Here is a 21,347-nt window from a genome sequence, read left to right as displayed (position 1 = left end):
GACTATAATGACAGATAAAGGTTAAAATTCAGGGCTGCTTGTGTAGTACCTCTCAGAAAAGCCAACATGTTAAGATTCTTATTTTAGTACCCCAGGAAGCATGTTTGGGAGGAAAGATGCTAACTTGAGATGCACATTGCAAAAAACCTATGAGATAATAAATACCAGCACCACCTGCCTTGATCTGCTTAGGCTTCTGTAAAAGAATTCCATAGGATGAGTAACTTGTGAAAAACAAAAACTTATTCCTCAGAGTTCTGGAGGTTGAAACATCCAGGATCAAGACACTGGCAGATTTGGTATCTGGTGAGGGCCCTTTTCCTAGTTCATAGATGGCCTTCTGGTCGTGTTCTCATGTGATGGAAAGGAAAGGCAGCTATTTAGAGATTCTTCTATCTTATTCATGGTGCTTCTGGCCCCCTGGCCTGATGACCTCCCAAAGGCCCTGTCTCCTAATACCATCACCTTGGGCATTAGGTTTCTAACCTACGAATACAAGGGGAAGGTGGACACAAACATTCAGACTGTAGCCCTGCTTCAAACCTTACAATGTGGCCTATGGGACCTTCTGTAGCCAGTAGACTTGGATCTGAGAGCTATGCAGTGACCTTTCCCCTGCCTATAGCCAGCTGTCCTTTCAGAGATAACACATACTGGTCAGAAACACCTCCCATACCTTCAGAAATTATTGCCACTACTAATCAGAGAAGTGGACCAGTTTGCCAGTATGGCTAACAAGAAGATCTTCTTAAAGTTTGTATTAGTCAACTTTGCATTGCTGTGACAAAATGCGTGCTGTAAATCAGCTTATAGGGAAGAAAGGTTTACTTGGGCTTCTCATTTCAGAGGCCTTTGTCTTTGGGCCTGTGGCAAGGGAGTACATTGTGTTAGGAGCACATGGTGGAAGAAGCTCTTCACCTCGTGGCAGCCAGGAAGAAAAAAAGAGAGACAGAAAGGAGCCAGGGTTCCAGTATCTCCTTCAGAGGCACACCTCCAGTGACCTAACTTTCTCCCACTAGCGCCTATCTTAAAGTTCTGTCACCTTCTGTTAACACCATTAACTGGAGGCAAAGCCTTTTATACATAGGTCTATGGGGGGCACTTATGCAAACCATAGCACAGTAGTACCCTCTTCTACGTGGTACCCTTCTTTGCTTGGAGTCCTGTGGTGAGTGCTCCTATAACTTCAGACTCTTTGGCTTGATAAAAAATCATCCTTCATACCTGGCTTTTGTCCTGATGTTGATCATATTCTCAGTAGTCATGGGTCGTCTTATGTCTCTCCCACTATATGCTGGACTTCAGAGGACAGGGATTTTATCTTACTTGTTTCCGTATTCCCCACTCTGGGCCTGCAGAGGATCTCAGTAAGTACTGGTTCATTGGTTTGTGGGTGAATGGAAATGTTATGATATTGCTAAACTCTAATGTGGCTATGTCTTTTTCTCTGTAAGGACTTCGGCATTATGTTCGTGCACCACCTTGTATCTATTCTGTTGATCACCTTTTCCTATGTCAACAATATGGCCCGAGTAGGGACCCTGGTCCTCTGTCTTCATGACTCAGCTGATGGCTTTCTAGAGGTAAAAATTTTCCTTCATCTTTATTAATACAAAAACCAGAACTCTTGACGTCCCCAAGTTATAAGTTCTTCTGTGTTTTGCTACGTGGTACTCTGAACTCTGGGGTGTTTTTTGTAGTTAATGAAAATGAGACTATAGTATATAAACTTTTATACCAAGAAGTTGATCATCTTAGCTTTATTAATGGAGTGATGAAAATCTTTACTGTTTCACATTTTAAATGATTTTGCAATTAAAAGTCATTATTTTGCTAGGTTTTGTGTTATAAATTTCACACTACTTGGGCCGAGCATTTAGCTCAGTGTTTCCAGCACCTGCTTCAGATGTACAAGGGCCTGAGTTCGATCCCTGGTACAAAAAAAAAAAAAATTACACTGACTTACCTGAAAATTGTAGATAACTTTGTATAGTTACTAATGGGAACTGTACATACATCCCAACAAAATGTTTTGTTTTGTTTTGTTTTGTTTTGCCAATGTACATGTTTTCTTAGTATTTTTATGATACAAAGGGTATACAAATTCCAAATTATGTATAGATACTGTTTAAAGAATTCACCACTTTTTGTGTATGTGTACTGGGATTGAATCCAGGACCTTCACACTGAGCTCCGTCCCCAACTCTTGTATTGTAATTTTTAAATTTTGAGACAGGATGTCACTAAGTCACAAAGTTGCTCAGGCTGGGCTTGAACTTGTGATCCCCCTGCCTTACTCTCCGAGAGCATACAGTGCATACAACACCACCCCTGGCTAAGAGTTTACTGCCTTAACAATCACTGTCAACAGTATTAATTGTGGCCAAATAAAAGGCTTTTCACTTTATGTTAAATATATTTATATGACTGGTCAAAATTAATTTACAGGCCGGGGATTTAACTCAGTGGTTCTGCTGCCTGCCTCGCAAGCGGGAGGTCCCGAGTTCCATCCGCGGTACCAAAAAAAATAAAAAATAAAAAAATTAACTTACAGGAGTATACATTCCAAAAAGTAGAAATGTATCTTAGAATCTGTATTCCAATTTTTAAAATTACTGTTGCCCCACCAGTTTGCCACCTTAGGCACTTTATCCTTACTGTGAATACAGAATCAAGTTGTCCTCCAGTGGTGATGTTATTACAACATCAGAAAAGTCTATCGCACTGAATCTGCTATTATTGAACTGGTTAAGGTTTAGAGTAGATGTGAGACCTTGTTAAAACTCTGGTCCCCAAAGGAGCTCTGGGACTGTGGAGTAGGTGACAGGAGCAAAGCTCATTCTCCTGAGCTGGAAAAAAAAAATGCAGGGACCAGAAATTATCATTGAAATTAAATGGTGGCGGACATGTCCAAGGACTATTTCGAGGACTTGATCCCTTTTTTAATTTTGTGATGGGGACTGTGTGGAGATGGCAACTAGTGAGCAACGGAAATAATGCTAGAGGGACGGTAATACGAGGAATCACCATCATCAGGTTGGAGGCATGGAATGAGATTAAATAATGGCTGTTCATCAGAGAAACCATATCCCCGCTCTGGGGAGCCACTCTCACTGTGACTGAAAACTGGCTTATGTACATTTTCATAATAAAATTTTTATTAAATTTAAAAAAACAGATCCCTTTCATACTATAAAACATAAAGACAGCCCTACTGGGCTAGATAAATCAGAAAATGATTTGGTGCTATAATACTTAAGTGATTCAAGCTCAGCTCTATTCAACATATTTTTAAAAGAAGAAATATATTCAACATGAGGGCAGTTCCCTGAAAATCAATTATCATTTGGTTAAATCCTGTAGCTCAGAAGTAGAAATGTATACAGCAACCTACAGTTTCAAAATCAACCCTGTACAGTCAGCCATCTTTAATACTTGTGGAAATCCCTGCCATGATGCTTGGTAGAGCCAAGATTCAGAAAATATTGGTTCAGTTGTCATCTACTACTTTTATCCAGAAAAGAAAAAGAAACCAGAAATCCCAGTCAGATACCTTAAGCAAAGTATTCATTACCTGAATTCTCTGTGAGATCATAAAATTACTCCTCAGAATTTTACATTAATGGGTCTTCAGAATGGGACCTATGATCTGGACATTTAGGAGAAGTTTATATTCATGCTTATTTATTAAATACTGATAAATGAATGTAAAGGAAAAATTACAAGCTTTACCTAAAGAAGGCCAAAGGTGCTTTTTATTTTACCACATTTCACGGGGTTACATCCAAATAGTCATAAAATTAAGAGATCCCACTCTGGCTTCCTAATCAGTTAGTGGATATTTCCTGTTAGGGATATATTTCTCTTATAGCTTTGTGCTTTACTTAAAGCTATTAAATTATAACTTTTGAGGACGTTATCTTCAAACATGACTCAACTAATTTAATTTTCAAATAAGTAGAAAATAACGTTAGAGATGCAGAAGATATCTTCAATTTGTAACTGTATATAGGTACTCTGAATTGTATGTAAAAATATAAAAAGTGGTGATCAAGTAAAAATCTGTTTTCAGTCTCACCTCCTCTTGGAATCAGCTGAAAAAGTGATGGTAGAGAAAGGGACATTTTTTCTTTCCCAGTCTAATTTATAATAAAAATGGTTACTTACGTCACAGTCATAAATTATGAGAGTACTTCTTGCAGACACTTTGAACATTAGTGACGTTCATTTAAAAAATGGCCTGGTACTGTAACTTTGAAAACTATCTAAATGGATCAGTTGAAATAATAGGATCTTGATACTTTCTCATTTCTAAGTTTATGAGACAAAGCCAGGAAACTGTCACCCCAGAGTACTCCCTGTGCCTGTTTGAAGAAAACCTATAATTCTAAGCGGAGAGGAAGACAGATGCACAAACATTCCATATAGTCTGTACCAAGCTTGTGGGCTCAGTATTTGGGACTCAGTAATGGTTTGAAGGGTTTTCCAGCACCTTCTGTCTTGACCCATTAGTGCCAGGTTTCTGTGCTGGCATCTGGCTTGCTAATATCATTTATAATGCAAAAGTTTCTTATTTTTCCTCTCTGTTTTCCTGAAATCAGCCATATAATTGAATTTCTCAGGTTGCTGAATATTTTATTAAGTCTGTGACAGTTGGTAGTTCTACTTACAGCTAATGCTGCATTTCATTCACTTATGGGTAATTTATAAATACTGATTGTGGTGCATGACATTTTAAAGTAGCAGGAGATTGTATGCATCTGGTATCTTTTAGGGGACTCGTGCATATTGAGAGAAACTGTCATTTATCAGTTTGATTCAATTAATATGGTACATTCTTTCCTTTGACAGGCTGCCAAAATGGCAAATTATGCCAAGTTTCAGAAAATGTGTGATCTTCTGTTTGTTATGTTTGCCATGGTTTTTGTCATCACACGGCTGGCTATGTTTCCTCTCTGGTGAGTATGCCGGTCTTCTTTCTGATCAAGCCATCTCTTCCCAATAAGCTTTGCAAAGCATTTTCCGTTTGAATTTCACTCCAGATACTTAGTAAGAAGTTTAAAGAGAGTCAGGAAGAAACTCAAGAGACAGCTTGATTTCTTCTTCTGAAGGAGAGTTGCCTTCTTTACTTATATTTTCCACAGCACAGTTAGAGAAGGATGTGGCTTATTTAGGTCCTAAAGAAAGCATCCACCACTTTAGGCTGTAGTCTAGAATACAACTCAAAAACCTCAGCTCTGGAAGTTTGAATGAAGAAAAGAAGTGTTGTAAGGAGGTATATATATATGAGGGCCCTCTGTGTCAGGAGCTGACAGAGGGTAGCCACTCGCCAGCAGCACCTAGGGACTTGTTAGAAATGCAGATTCCTGGGCCTCATCTGCAACTCATGAGTCAAACACTCCAGAGATAAGGCCTGGTTATCTGAGTTTTGATAAGGCTTCCTGATAATTCTGCCACACAATAAAGTTTGAAAACCACTGTCTTGAAAAATTCTCATCAGCTACATTTATAGCTAAGGCAGATGGAAGGCATAATTCTTAAACCCTGAAATTGTCTATGTCTCCTTAATGTCTAGATGGTTTTTCTTCTTTTGAGAGCTAAGAAAAAGTTATGACATATTTTGATGGAACTTGGCAATACTTCCCACAGAAAATAGGCCCTCTGTCGCCAGTCTTCTTCTGGAAGGATATTTGATCTAGAAAAAAAAAGAATAAACCTTCATATAACTTGAAGTCTACCATTGATGCTAGATTATTTGTTTCTATTTTAAAATACTGATTCGAATGGGAAATTCAAGCAGTAGAAATAGGAGAAAGTAGAGAAATGAAAGGATACAATGATACCTGACACTCTGCCCTGTTTGAAAAATAACAATAATAAAGTTGAAGCCTTTAAATGAATAATACCTGTCAGTAGGATCCCATTAATGAGTTATCAACACACGCACACCTGCTCACCTACACATACAGCTGCACACAGGGCTTCTCCCTGAGGCTTGCTACCCTTTGGACACTTTCTTATTATGAAAATCATTTCCAAGTGGCAGCACTATATTGGCAATAGAAATTTATAAAACCTCATTATAGTTTTATATGATTAGAGGTAGGAAACACTGAATAATTTTGAATATAATGGGTCTATAATTATTCTAGTGTTGGAGCTCTTTGAAGATTGCTAGCACAACAAGGGGTAAGAATTTAAATAGAGGAAATTCAAGCACAATCCAGAACATAATTCCTCTGAAGAATTACAGAAAGCTTTTCCTCCTCAGAATTTCTGAGATCTTGAATGTTTTAAAGAAACATGGTTCACTATTGAATGCTTTGATTTGCTCCTTCCATTTAAGGATAATACTAAAATTAAGATGCATCTCTTTTCTTTCCCTGGGGTTAATATGTAAAAGCTCTGGGGTTTAGACATCAATAAGTTACCTAGAACACAGACCCTCGGAATTAATTCTTGTGGGTTCAAAATCCTGTCTCTGCTGCTTAATTAACGCCTTTGTGCAGAGATTTCATCTCTTCAGCAGCGATGATGATGATGCCTGCTTCACTGTGTTATGACATTAAATGAGATCATATCTCCTCAGCGCTAAGAAAAAGGTTAGGTTCACTGTAATTGCTATGTAATTCTAAGCCTTTTTTTTAGTGACGTGATAAAATGAAAGCAGAGACCTCTTAGGAATCATTAAGAAAAAACAGGCCAGTAATTCAACAGAAACATTTGGAATGGCTGTAGGTACATTTCAGAAAAATATAAATGACAAAATTGTAAAACTATTTTTATACACCTGTAATGCCAGCACTCTTGAGGCTGAGACAGCATTGCAAGTTCAAGCTCATCTTGGGCAACTTTGGACGCTGTCTCAGAATTTTAAAAAATAAATAAATTAAGGGCTGGGGAGGTAGCTCCCCTCCATACGAAGGCCCCATCTTCAATTCTCAGTACCACAAATGTACTTATGTACACACAAACATGTATTAGCACACTGTAAGTGAAGAAATATAAATTACAGCTTCAGGGAATAGACAGTGCTTCTACAGGGTAGGACTGAGGTCTAGAAAGGCACAAGTCTCATAACCAGTATTTCTTACTCGTGGGTGTGTGTGAGAGTTGAAGCACACTGGGACCCCATCTCCTACCTTTGGAAATTCTGATTGACTTGGTCTTGGAGGCACCTGAGCATAGTTTTTTTAAGGCTCCCAAAATTACTGTGCAGCCGTCTCCCGCTGTGTGTCCTTCTGCAGTCCTGGCAGAGATACTGATGCGAGGAAATGCCAGTGATATACCAAGTAAAAAGCAAGGAATAATCCTTGTACCTTTTTTTTTTTTAATTATGAGTTTTGAAAGGTACCCATACAGCAAGTTACTTCCCTCTGGGCTGAGGACGTACTAAAAATGACTTCTTTCATCATACTTACCCTGCTTTAACCTTTCTAAAGTAAACGTGTGTTGCTTTTATAAATGAAAACTTTGAATTTAAAAAACGTAAGTGATTTTCCATGTATGGTGAAGAGAGATTTAATATTGCATGTGTATTATCATATTAACTTTTATATCAACTTTACTGAATAGATTCATATGCCATAAAATTGACCCTTTCACATTATAAACCTCATTGTTTTGCATTCAGAGCTGTACAGCCATTACTGCAGTCAAGTTTTAGAATATTTTTATTACCCCTAAAAGATAGATCCATTAGGGCCAGGGATTTAGCTCAGCAGTTCGGTGGCCTGCCTTGCAAGCGCAAGGACCCGAGTACAATCCCAGGTACAAAAAAAACCAGATAGATCCATTAGCAATTCTTCTCCATTCTTCCCTCCACCAGCTCCCGGCTGTGATTAATCTGCTCTCTCCATGTATTTGCCTATTCTGGATATTTTATATCAATACTTTCATACAATAAGATTTTTTTATGACTGGGTCTTTTCAGTTGGCCTAATATTTTCAAGGTTTACCTTGTGCTCATGAGTCAGTATTTCTGTTGCATGGATATACCACAGTTTGGCTATTAGGAATAATGCTGTCACTGATCTTTATGTACAAGTTCTTTATTTTCCAGTATTGGGCATTGAACCCAATTTGCACTGAGCTCCATCTCTAACCCTTTTTAAAATTATTGCTAACTTGAGACAAGGGCTCACTACATTGCCCCAGGCTGGGTTTGAACTTAGAATCCTCCTGCTTCAGCCTTCCAATAGCACTGCTTATACAAATTCATCTGTGAACACGTTTTTAATTCTCTTGGGTGCAAACCTAGAAATATAATTTCTGGATTATATAGTAACTCTGTGTTGGACTCTTGAAAAGGTTACCAGACTTTTCCAAAGTTGTCGCACCGTTTTACATTGAGCAGTTACATTCAGCATTACATCAGCAGTGTATGGCATCCGTACCACACTTGTTGCTCTCTGACATTTCGTTCTGTATTCATCCTTGTAGGTAGGAGGGTAGTATCTTATTGTAGTTTTGATTTGCATTTCAAATTATTACTCATTTTAATTGTGTTTTCTATTATAAAAGTTTGATCTATTTCATTATAAATGTGATAATAAGACCCTCATCAGGTATATAACTTGCATATTCCTCCTTTCCTGAGCATTGTTTTTCCACTTCCCTAATGGAAATCTTTAAAACACAAAAGTTTTTAGCTTTGCGGAAGTCAAACTTATCTGTTTGTTTTTCTTTTATCGCTTGTGTTTTGGTGTCAAAAGTAAGAAATCATTGCAAAATCCAAGGTCATGAAAATTTAATCCTGTGTTTTTTCCTAAGAGTTTTATAGTTATACTAACTTCTTGTGGGTCACTTTTGTTTGAGGGTAATTTTTGTGCATCATAAGAGGTAAGGATCCAGTTTCATTGTCAGGTATGTTTACGTAGTCAGGTGCCCTGACACCATTTTGGCTTTTCATTTCCTATGACCATCACCATCACCACACAACTCCATAGGAACAGCTCTGTGTCATTCCTCTGATGCTGCATTATCCCACACTGAGTCATCTGTCCTGCCTGGGAACTCTTTATCGGATAATCCAGGAAGTAGAGACACATTTTACGGCCTTTCCCCTCCTGGGACACTGTCCAGGGAAGTGGAGATCATTTCTGTTGAGGGGACATCCGGGGCACACCCCAGCCCCTCCCACACACAGCTCACCAGAATAGAGCTTGCCATTTTGTTCCTTCTCCGTGATGTCACTGTCCTCTGTGGTTTCACTGCACAGACGGCCCTCACCAGTGCCTAGCCTCAGTTCCCAGCATGTGACTTTACCCCAGAAAGTCCAGCTTTGAGAGCTGTTGCGTGTATGTAGCCTTGGCCCTGCTAACTTGTGGTATGTTCAGGAGGGAGAGAGTATTAAAGTGGCCAAAGCCCCTCTTGACCATACCCACCCTGCAAGCACAAGCTTGCAGCAGAAGCCTATGCCTTGCCTTTTATTGTTTCCCTATTCTGATGCAAGATTGAAAGACAAGAAGAGTTTGAGTTGGGAAGAAACCATTATAATTACACAGTTCAGCCACTGCGTGAATGATTCCGGAGAAAGGAGACTTTCTCTCTCTAAGACAGCCCCTTCCAATTCTGCACTGAAGTAACTATGAGAGAGTTCTGCCAGGGCTGTCAGTTTACCTCCCAATACCTCCCCTTTTCTTCCTAGTTGGAGCCTAATTCCTATTGTGCACCACAGCCCAGAAAGTATTTAAACACAAACAAAACCAAAGAAAAACTCTTGTACCTCCCTTACCTGTTATCTTTGTTAAGATAAACATTGTAAATTCATTTAGTTTCCTCTTTCTCTGACTTTCATGCTTGTTTTCCCTGATTCTGAATTGTATTGCATCGAATCTTTGGAAGTGGCTGGGCGTGGTGGCACACACATGTAATCCCAGCAGTTGGGAGGCTGAGGCAGGAGAATCGTGAGTTCAGGGCCAGCCTAGGTTACATAGCCGAGAGACTCTGTCTCAGAAAAAAAAAAAAAGCTATGAAAGTTATAGTTTGTCAGAGCTGTATGTAGGTTTTTCTACCATTTTTTTAAGTAATATGTTGTCTTGAGTTAATACCTTTAAGATTATACTGTCTGATGAGTGAAGTAATCTTGTTAGCACTGTCATGGGTCTCCTCTGTTACATGGTGGTAATCCCTGTAGAAACACTGTCTTCTTCACATTTTAATAACAAAACCTGGGATCATGACTTCATAATATGACCATCCTGAAAGCCAAGATACTTGGTCTGTATTTAGTATTCTCAGTAATAAAATTCTGTAGTAATGATGCGGTTATTTGCCAAACTGTGAGTAAGCATGTGGACTGTATTAAGAGTTTTATGGCTTTGCTAGTTTTGTTAATATTTAGTGTATAGTTCAATATTTATTTGTTAGGAATTAATTTTTAACATATTCTTATATAATACTCTTTATCAAATGGCATCTGTGGATTTAGGTAGTTTCACTGTTTATATAGTTAACACCAGACTTTCATATTAATATGTCCTCCTAAAACATGCTCATTTCTTCCATAAGGCTAGGACCACGTTTTAGCCAAGCCTATGTATTATATACTTTTTAACCCAGGGTTACAATCAGTATTCAAAAGCTCTAATGCATATTGGATATATGTATCGCTATTCCAAACAAGTAATCACTTGTACTCCAAATACATGTGTCATCATAATCTGGCCATTAAAAAAAGTTAGCTTAAATGTTTCCTCTCATATTTCAATTTTTAGTATATTGATCTGGTTAGTTTCCCATAATTAAAAAAAAAATCTTTTACATTGTAGTTGAACAGTCAGCAGTTTGGTCCATTTTAGATTAAGCCTATCCATCACTGTAAATAGTTACCATTTTCATTGATCTGCCTCTCTGTCCTATCCTCCAGCTGTGTATAATCCCTGAACCTCCTGACAATTTTCCGTGTTTTATGAAGTTGCAGATTTAACTAGGCATCGAGTAGATTCTCTTCTATCTCTTTATAGCATCTATCACAAAGCCCCGTTCACAATGGCTGCTTAATAAGTTTTTGTTTGGTGAATTAGGTACTCTTTCATTCTAAGTGGTCTAACATCTGTTTTTGTGATGGATCTCCCTGAATCTTAGCTAAGTCACATGGGCTCAGTTTCTCCCTTATTCCACAGAGAAACCTGAATCATTTGGTCAATCATTCACCCAGACTCTCTGAACTCTGGTCTCCTGGTACCAGCTCAATTCAATAAGTGATTACTATGTTCCATTTGTCCTTCCTGGAGTAGAACACTATCTTCTTCAAGGCCATAAAACAATTGATGACATGCATCTTTTAGTAGTTGTTAAATTAAAAAAAGGGTCATTTAAGAATAATTGCCCCGACATTCTGCCCCAGCCACCCTCCCGTATTGTAAACATTGTCATCTGTTAGCCATCCATTAAAGTCCACTGAAGAAGAAACATAAATCTGAAAAGAACCTGAGACAGGCAGTATGGTGCAGCCAACATGAAGACGGCTTCCTTTGAGTCATGGTTCTTCTTACTGTTTCTGAACCTCCCTGCACTTATGACCTCATTAGTAAAATAAGAATAGTATTAAATACTTATATTTCCAGAAAAAAAAGAGAAATTGGAATATAGTTGTGGCACCACTTTATAAAGTGCTTTATAAATATTAAGTGTTTTTCAAAACAGTTTTTATTATTAAAGGTGGAAATTTCCATTACAGCCAATGGATCAAGAATCTTGATGCATTTTAATAACCTCCAACCTGTGTAAATTTGGGAACCATAACCATCAATCCTTTAGCCATAAAATTTGCAGATACTCTCTAATGACGAGAATCAGATTGTCTCCAGTCCCTTTCATCCTCAGTAGTCAGGAGCATGTAATATTGAATGTGTATCAGTTGCACTGCTCCTCCAAATCCCAACTGATCGTACCTACCTTGAGCCACCAGAAGTCATTGTGGCTGTTTGCAGGATCTCAGAAGGTCAGAGTGTAAGTGTGTATGTACCTCAGACTAGTCCTCTCCTCGAGCTATTATCCAGCCCAGAAAGGGCAAGGCCGGTAGCCAGCCCTCTTCTATGCTCTGACAGTATATTTCTACCCTCCCTTTCCACGCCACCAAATGCCACCTCCTTGGCTACATCATGCACCTTCTGTGGTCTGCTGCTGAGTAGACAGAGGCATGTGTCTTCTCACGGTGTTATTTTCTGTTGCCCTGGCCCTTTGCAAACTAAGAGTTGTTACAGATTTGTACTCTGAAGGTTTTTGCAATTAGAAAAAAAAAAAAAAAAAGCTATACAGGAATCTCAGTCATTCTTTTACCATTTTGGGGATAAGATTTAAAATTCATCCAGATACATAGCATAATATCAGCTTTTTCTCTGATTTTTTTCAAGATATATTTTACCACAGTAGCATGACTTATATGGTTTTTTTTATTTTGAATGGCTGAGAAGAAACAGATTAATGTCAAAGTTCCTACATTTGGAAAAGATTTTTTTTCTCTCCTGGAAACTCTTGACAAGTGTATTTGAAATTCGCCTCAGTGCTGGTATCTTGACTCTATTTGAGGTTCTTTGGCTAGTAGGTTTTTGATATGTTTTTACTAATACTTTTTTATTAGTGCCAGTGAATACCTTCATGAGGTGAGACAGAGTTAGAAGTGTGTCGGGTGCTTTGTCTCCCCTGTGTTTGTTGTTGTGTTTCGCATGATTGAGTAGTTGTGACAAGAGTTGTAGTTGTTCTCTGGTTCTTTATAGAAGAAGTTACCAGCTCTTTGGCTGGCCTTTTACAAATTAAAAAATCATTAAGAATTAAGAGTAAAAATAAAGCAGGTGGGGAAGTGATATTTTAATTGTATTTAGCCATGGGATATTCTCCAGAAGCATTAGCTACATCAGGCAAAAATACATGCAGGTATTCTAAATATTTTTAGTGTGGTAAGGACGGGAGCAGAGAATACTCTCAAAATAAAGTAGGCTTTTCTTTTGTGACATAGCCAACAGCAACAAAAAATGCAGTATCCTGGTAATACTCCATACACAAAATTAATGTCTTAAGTATTCTCTTTTTCCCTCCTGCCCAATCACTGGAAAGAATCCTTTGCTGGTAAAAAGATAAAGAATCTTTACTCAAAATAGTATAAAATGTGTTTACATATGATCTGTATGAAAATGTTGGTATGGCAATTTCATCAGTTTAAAAAGTATCTGAGTACTATAATAAAATCTAATGCCAGGACAGAGATTTCAAAATTATATGTCAGAACAAGATCCTTATTTCTTTGAGAGAATTAATCCACTATTGGAAATATTATAGCAGGTGAAGAACGGATATCAGCTATACTTTTACTTGCATACATTATTAGAAGACACAGTGTGTTCCAGGATAATCTTCCCCTCCCTCACTTACCCTCACCTCCCTGACTTTGGTTCCTTGGTCCTCCTGCCAACTTGCCACTGTTGTCCATGCCCAACTCCTTGTCAGCTGTCCAGAGTTGAGCCTTGAATGGGCTTGTGCCTTCTCTCGGCTTCTGTATCTGGACCAGTCCTGAGCCATACGTCCGAGAGCCCTTCCTCTGGAGTCCAGTGTACAGGGCTCCATGGTGCTGAGAAAGCAGGCCATCCTCACTATGTCCTCCTATCCACAGAACCTCTCCCACGCCTCTGAGCACCACCTCTGGGGCTGGCATTGTTGCCAAGGAGATGGAAACCACAGCATCACTCCTACCCCCAGAGTTGGCCTGTTCCTTTTGGGGATATGACGTTATTGGGTATTATCATTTAACTTTTCATATCTGTATTTCATGTTTCCCAGACAAGAGAGCAAATGCTGTAAGTCCTTCATAGACAAGGCCCTGTGAGCCTGCCCAGCAGGAGGCTCAGTGTGAGTTGTAGGCGCAGATATGGATGAGAACCCACGCCAAGGAATATCCAGCTCTAAAAAGCCACCTACCAATATTTGCTAAGTGGATAAAGTGAAAGTTAAGAATTTCCCACGGAGTTTGACACAGTGGTGATTGAGACTTTTGTATCCCACATGTGTTTTTCCCCAGCCCTTTAAAAAAACTCTTATTTTGGGGGGACAGGGTCTCAGGCTGAGCTTCAGCTTGCAACCTTCCTTCCTAAGCCTCCCAGAGTGAGACACCAGGCCCAGCTCGATTTTACTGTCTTAACTTTTTTTGAAGATACAGCATCCAAACTCACCCCAACCCTCACAGACAGTCACACATTAGACTAAAGCCTTAGAAAGAGTTGTTGCAAAATAAATAATTCACCTGGATATGCCAGCATACGCCTATAATCCCCGTACTTGGGAGCCTAAAGTGGGTAGATTTCGCCTTCACAGCCTATAGAATGAGTTCAGAGCCAGCCTGTGCTACACAGTGAGACCCTACCTCAAGAAATAATTTAACAACAACAATAAGTGTTTTATGCTATTATTGATAACCAATATATCGTATCGTGCTATTTGAGTTATATATTAATTAGCTATGAAGAAATGTAGCACTGAAGAATATTTTAAAACTGCTTTAAACATATGATAAATAAGTTTAAAGAAATTCTGGGCTGACAATATAGCTCAGTGGTAGAGTGCTTGCGTGGCATGCAGGGGGCCCTGGGTTCGGTCTCTAGTAGAGGGAGAGGGAAGGAGGGAGGGAGAGAATGAGAGAGAGAGAGAGAGAGAGAGAGAGAGAGACAGAGATTGAGTGAGATTATTCTGACTACATCTGTATTAGGATGACGGCAAAAGCTCCGTGTTTTTAAATTCTAAGTAACAAAAGAAGTACTATTTTAATTAAGACTTTTGAATTTGACTTTAATTAAAATGTAAATGTAGAAAAATGCACCTAACAAAATAGAACCATCTATTAACTATAATTTTACTGGCCAGAAGTACAGGCTAATAAAATAAGGGAATGTATGAGGTTGTTTCTCAGAATAACATCCAGGAAGCACCCTGAGTCACATGTGGTCCAACCTAGTCTCTCACCTGCCACGCATGTGGTGCCCTGCAGTCATTACTGGGGTGAAGGCTGTTCACGTGAAGCAGCATATCACCGTGAACCATCCAGTGATGGTAAACGATTTGTCAACAGCTCTCCTACTAAGCATTTTGATTAATAATAAGTGAACAAAACAAAATACAGAAATGGTTCTAGCGATCATTAAGTTCAACAGAGTATTTCTATTCATCGAGGTTTTAGTCCACTAGATTTTCCTTGTTTTTATCCATGGGATATAAAGGTCTGTTCATCTCTTGTGGTGACTGCTTTAGGTTGGTGTGGAAGTACCAGTGGAACGTGTCCCAGCTGGCCAGTTGGAGCAGTGCAGGAAGCGCTGAAGGACTGTTTTTTATGTGCATAAGTACCTTAAGTTACCTCCCTTTCCCAGAATACTACATTATATCAGGAGCACAACTGGCAAAGCCAGCACTTTATGAAAAAGGGTCAGCACCCTTCTCTTTGCATTAAGTCTACAGTATTTCCAGAAAAAAACCGGGTGCTTCCAAAAATAGGTTAAAGCTCCCAGGAGGAGGTATAGGAGGAGTGTGGATGCTCTCTAGGTCATGAATTATTCATGAACCCCACCCCCTCGTCTCTTTCTTCCTGGCCAGATGATTGCATTTATTTCAAATTGTGTTCGGCCCATCCCACTCCAAATTTAATTAAATATCGAAGTCCCCTGCTGTCCATGTCAGCCACACAGCACCCTCCCAAACAAAGGACAGCTGTAGGGTTACTGTTAGTCCTTCACTCCCGTGTCAGCTTTCTCCACTTCAGTTAGGTCCAGCAAGGCTGAGGAGCCACCTCTCACTCGCCCTTGGCAGGACGAGTACCTTGAACAACACATGGCGCTGATGTATCTTGTCATATGTCTCAGGGGTTTGTGCTACATCATGATGGGGATTCACTTTGATAAACGTCTTCTCTCCAGACATGTGCTCAGTTCACTTATTTCCAGTAGGTTATAGGTTGCAGCATCCCTGGTGTTTTCCTCTCCAAATCAGGGAGAAATACTCTGAATGCTGCAGTGTTTATAAATAAATATATATATATAAGTTAAATAAATGCCCCACCAGCTGCTTCCATGAGTTCCTGGGGCTTCTCTTCTTAGTAATTAAAACATTGTGAGACTAATGATCACTTCTGCTGCAAAAGGAAAAAAGTTGAATATTATATTTGCCACATAAATAAGGGTCTCAATGGCTTTGAGATTTCAACTAAAAAAAAAAACTACTGTATTTACTTGAAAAACTAGCTCTGTCTTGATGTTAGAGATGAGAGATTGGTGGTGTGTGTCTTTAATATAACTTGAGCTACTACAAGCAGGAGGCTGAGCAAACATATCAGTCACGTACAAAAGACACACACATTCACATGGCCATGGTCTGCCATCTATCAGTCGTCAACAGGATTAATCAGGTGGCATTTTGGAAACGTGTGTTGCTTTGACTTCATATGAACTTACTTTTATTCCAAAGAACAGCGATGATAAAAGGACTCGTCCTCTCGTCTAACACGTTGGTTTAGAAGTTGCAGCCAATGGACAAAAATGTAAAAAGCAATTAGGTTTATATTTAGCGATCTGTCTGCACGCATCTGCAGCACATTTCAGGAATAACTCAGAAGGGCCCATTCATTTCATGCCTCCTGCTACGGAATGAATGTGGGAGTCAAGCTGCTCTTTTCACAGTGCAAGACCTTTATTGTTACTTTAAAAACTCTCCCACATATATAATCACTGTCTTGGCAAATGATGCTATAAAGTTTCAGCTCCTTAAGCATACGTAGCAGAGTCTTTTAAAAATAAAAGCCTTGTGACTTAAAAAATTAAGAACCAGTCACTCACAAATCTCAAAGCATTTAAATACCTACAATATTCTCAAGCCAGTTCTTTACTGTGTGTTCTTTACATAGAGACAAGACTGATTCCTGCCTCCCTTCTCGTCAGTTGAACAGCACTTGGATACTCAGTCAGTGGAGCACTTCTCAGCTCTGCTGAGCTCATCCCTAGCTATCAGTATCGATGCAATTTAATGTCAACTAACGCTTTGCACATCTCTCCCCCAAAACATATAGATGAGTAGCAGCGAATTCAGTTGAGGTCACACAACTAATTCAACTTCCCAGTAGTATAGAGGCTGGCTGTTTTTCAAAATAGACTCTTAAATAAGATAATGAGGAAATGCCGGGCATGGTGGTGCACGCCTGTAATCCCAGCACTTGGGAGATGGAGGCAGGAGGATCGCTGTGTTCGAGACCAGCCTGCGCTACATAGTGAGTTCCAGGTCAGTCTCAACTACATAGTGAGACCCTGTCTCAAACCTCTCCCCCCAAAAAAAAAAGGATAACAAGGAAATAATATTGGACCAGGAATTAAGAATCCTGTTCAAGTTTTAATTTTGATACTGATTTACTCCGTCACATCACCACTCTTTTTCCCAGCTTTCGCTACCTCCACTGTAAGGAAGTATAATTAATAAAGCCTTCCTTGACAGCAGGAGTTTCTGTGTATATTAAACAAGCACGCGTGGAAAAGTACAAGAAGAGCTTTAAAGTACCAGATAGCGCTGAGCTGTGCTCATTTGAAGACAACAGCTCACACACGTGGAGGAGTAGCTCAGCAGACACAGGCAGATGAGGGAACGAGGCAGAGCAGGATTAACTGAGGTAGTATGGCTTACGTCAGAATCTGAGTAAGGATGGAACATTAGGAATGATTCTTAGATAGCTGCAACATTTAGTCGGAGACACGCATCCTCTCCTGAGAGCTAGCATTTCCTTCCAGGTTTCCAGATTGGTGTGGTGCGTGTGTATAGACAGCGCTGGCATGGCAGGTGGCAGCGTGACGGGCTTGCTGATGATAGGCCTTTGGCCCCCCCTCCTGGGCTCCTTTCACTTGCATCCTGCCTAGATTAAGATACCATGACAAAACCATTACACTGGCTGAGGGCCGGGCTTCATCAGGAGGTGCGTGGCTCTGCCCCTACTTCAGACCTTTTGCTCAGGGTATGAGTTGGTGGCCGTCCCAGGTTACCACTGTTTCTCTGTTCCGGGGTCTGTCTCCCTTGACCTCCTCTTGATCTGAGAGTGTGCCAGGCTCTTCACGGGCTTGAGCAATTGTGCCTGACCAGTCTGAGAGCAGGATGATGGCACCTTCCGTTAAAGCCGTACTTGCTGTGAAGGTGTCTGCAATCCATAAGAGGGTCTGAGGAAAAACACAATAGAAACCTTTCAAGAATGATTCAATTAAGTGCCTCCCGGGAGAGCTGAGCGCCAACAATGGAAAATTCAATATTGGTTCGAAGAAAGACACTTCATCTCATAAATGTCTTCTTTTTGTCTGTAATGTGGAAGGGAAAAAAACTTCTGCCACAACCTTTTGAAAAATATGGCATTTGTTTTTGGTTTAATACCACCTCTTTGAAATTCTTTAATGTCAATATCAATAGGAAATTGTTTAGGGGAGGGGTGAGATTATAAATGAATGGTTACGATGTCTAAAATCAATTGTTTAAAAGTACAGTTGAGATCCTGCACAGAATTATCTGTGCTGGAGGTCTTTGGGGTTCAAAAAAAGAGTGGCCATTAAACTTGATACCGTGAGTAAGGGTACAAATGATGTTATATCCTCTACCCTATATGTGAAGAAAGCAATACACAGTAATATGCAACTCATTTCCAAAAACTGAATTCAAAATGAAGCCACATTCAGAGAACAAGATGTTTTCCTTTGACCTGAAAGTGGCATTGTAATAGTCTTTAGCAAAGGTACAGTTTATACTCAGCCTTTGAGCCACGTATAGGGAAATATGTAATGGGAACCATTCCCGCAGCAGGATCTAAATGGGATCAGTAGGTGAATGTGAATTGTTGTTAATGCCTCTAGGTGTGATAATGGCCTTGTGGCCGGGTGTAGAAAGGAGTCTGATTATAGATTAAATAATATAGTGTCGGGGATTAATTTCTAAATAATCCAAAGTAGACAGGAGGGAGAAAGAAGTGAAAAACACATAGACTATGAGTTAATGATTGCAGCAGCAGTGCATGCAGGGAGGGGCATCAGTATGCATTTTCTATTTGTGTATTTGAAATTTTCCATGATAAAAATTAAAATTTTAAATGTGAATGTTAGTTCTAATTGATATATGGGGCGAGAGACTCAAAATATGAATAGTTAGGCCAAGATTCCCACCTTGACAGACGAAGTTGGGAGCTCAGCCACAGCGCTGACTTCTGCTGCCCTTCCCTGCACGGAGCCCATTGCTTCTGACCGGCGGCGAGAAGCAGTGTGAGCCCTCTGGTGTGTTGCCGTGGTGACGGATGATGTAAGCGCTTTACATCACAGGTGGCAGTGATTATTACACATAATGGCAGTCTACCAGGAATCAAACAAAACAGTCATATATTGTGTTTTTTGTCCTTGTTATGCAGTGACTGTTTTAGCACTATGGTACATATACTGTGTTAAGACTATGGAAGTTTAGAACTTCAGAAAACAAAACTTAGTGTTCATGTTTGTTCCTCAGAATAGAATTTGAATACATTATTTTAATCTAATAGTTAATTAAGGAGTAGACTTTGAAGAAAGCCTAAAACTGAATGTTATAGGGCTGGGGATATAACTCAGTGGCACTGTGCCTGCCCCATAAGCGCAAAGTCCTGAGTTCAATCCCTAGTACCGTGCCAAAAACAAAAACAAAAACAAAAACGAAAAAACAATAACTGAATGTTATGACTTGGGACCTGCATCAGATTTTTCTTAGTAGGTTGTTAGTCAAAGAAAATTTCATGAGATTTCTTCTTAAATCAGATATAACATCAAAAACTCATATAGGCTCCAGGCTAAACACCAGGGATACAAAAGAAATATGAGCCCCCATAAAAGTCTAGAATGGTAGTGTGGTATCATGAAGCCCTAGCAGTCACTATTAGTTGAGACCCAGTTATTTGAAAATCAGAGGAATGACTATGAGGCTACCGTCTGCAGAATGAGTCTGGATTGGCTCAGCTACTGACAGTTCGTTGATCCGCTTGAGAATTAAAAGAGTGTTCTGAAGTTGTTCACATAGTCTAATTCAACACAAAATAAAAACATGACTTGGGTTATCTGCGTGACCACCTCCTGATCAAATAAGACCACATGATTTCATTGTTCACATTGGTTTGTTTATGATCACTTTGAAATAAGGTCTAACATGTTGGGAGACTCAAAGTCTGTTTTGGAAGCTGTGCAGGTAGAAGTTGGTGGTGGTATAGAATAGAGCAGCAGTAAGCAGGAATAAATGGATTCCAGGGACCTTGGAAGGGACGGGTAAGAGAAGTGGGCATAAAGGGTGATGCCACAGTTTTGATTAAGTGACTTGGTGAGGGCTGAACCCATTAACTGAGGTACCGAGGTGATGGCTAGCAGAACAGACTCTGCCTACACTGTATGTTCAGATCCATGCTCTTCCACACTGTGTGTATGACTCTAGGTTAATTATTTGACTTAGGGAAAAAGCAGTAATGTATCTCTGGAGTCAAAGTGATTAATAACAGGCCTGGCAGAAGTGGTGATAGTGGTAGTGATGTTCTTGTAAATAGAAATGGAGTTCAAGGATCAAATGAGTCTGGTTTTGGAGCAGCCTCACGAATCCCTCAGAAGTGGTACCACTCCATAAATACATGGACCTGGAGCTTTAAAAAGACAGACTTAGCTGGAAAAGCAATTTGGATCATCATAAGCATGATTTTGACTATGTGACTAATCGTGGTAGTAATGAGACCAGTGTTTGTATATTGATTAGGAAAGTGTTTGTTTCAGGGCCACAGGCAGGCATGCTTTAAGAACAGCTATCCATAGGTGTCACTCTGCTGTGTTTGGGGAGCAGCGACAGTAGCATTCTGAGCCTCGGTCTGGGTGCAGGGCATCTGAAAATATCAATTTTGGCAGGGGATTCATTTCAAAGGATGAGAACATTGTTGGCAGCTCTGCCGTTTTGGAGGGCCCAACTTCAGCCAGAGTATTAAGGGAAAAAATTGGAGCTGTGACTGGAGGGTCATTTGTCTCATTCTGTAGAGGAAAAACAAGTCGAAGTGAATAATGATAAAAATGCATAGTGTTAGCATTTTGTTGGTATTACAATTTGCTTCACTTCTGCCTGTTACCCTGCTCCCTTTAAATGGCTTCCAAAGTCACTTGGTATTAGCCTCAATGTGAGATTTCATCTTCTTTATTGCCTGCTATTCTAATAACTTTATTTTCAAGAGCCTAATGTTCTCATTCTTCTTTCTGTTGCGTGTCTAATGCTTCCACTAAAACTAAGTCTTGGCAGTAAACAGGCCAAAGACAATTATTATGGCACAATGCACTGAAAAATTATTCCTGTGGGTATAATTA

At 39.6% G+C, this 21,347-nt stretch overlaps 1 protein-coding gene across 3 annotated transcripts in view; it reads left to right on the top strand.

The window, feature by feature from the left end:
- Positions 1-21,347, top strand: part of Cers6 (ceramide synthase 6) — a 281,534-nt gene that overhangs the window by 238,208 nt on the left and 21,979 nt on the right. For all 3 annotated transcript variants that reach the window (XM_010606924.2, XM_010606923.2, XM_010606926.2), the window contains exons 7-8: positions 1,455-1,583; positions 4,852-4,958. In XM_010606924.2, coding sequence (XP_010605226.1) covers positions 1,455-1,583; positions 4,852-4,958 — 236 coding nt within the window. The remainder of the gene's footprint in view (positions 1-1,454; positions 1,584-4,851; positions 4,959-21,347) is intronic.

The sequence above is a fragment of the Fukomys damarensis genome, unplaced genomic scaffold, assembly GCF_012274545.1.
Source record: "Fukomys damarensis isolate Sample0158 unplaced genomic scaffold, DMR_v1.0_HiC HiC_scaffold_26, whole genome shotgun sequence".
Lineage (NCBI taxonomy): Eukaryota > Metazoa > Chordata > Mammalia > Rodentia > Bathyergidae > Fukomys > Fukomys damarensis.
The sequence above is the reverse complement of the archived record's forward strand: the minus strand, read 5'-3'. Positions and strand labels throughout refer to the sequence as shown.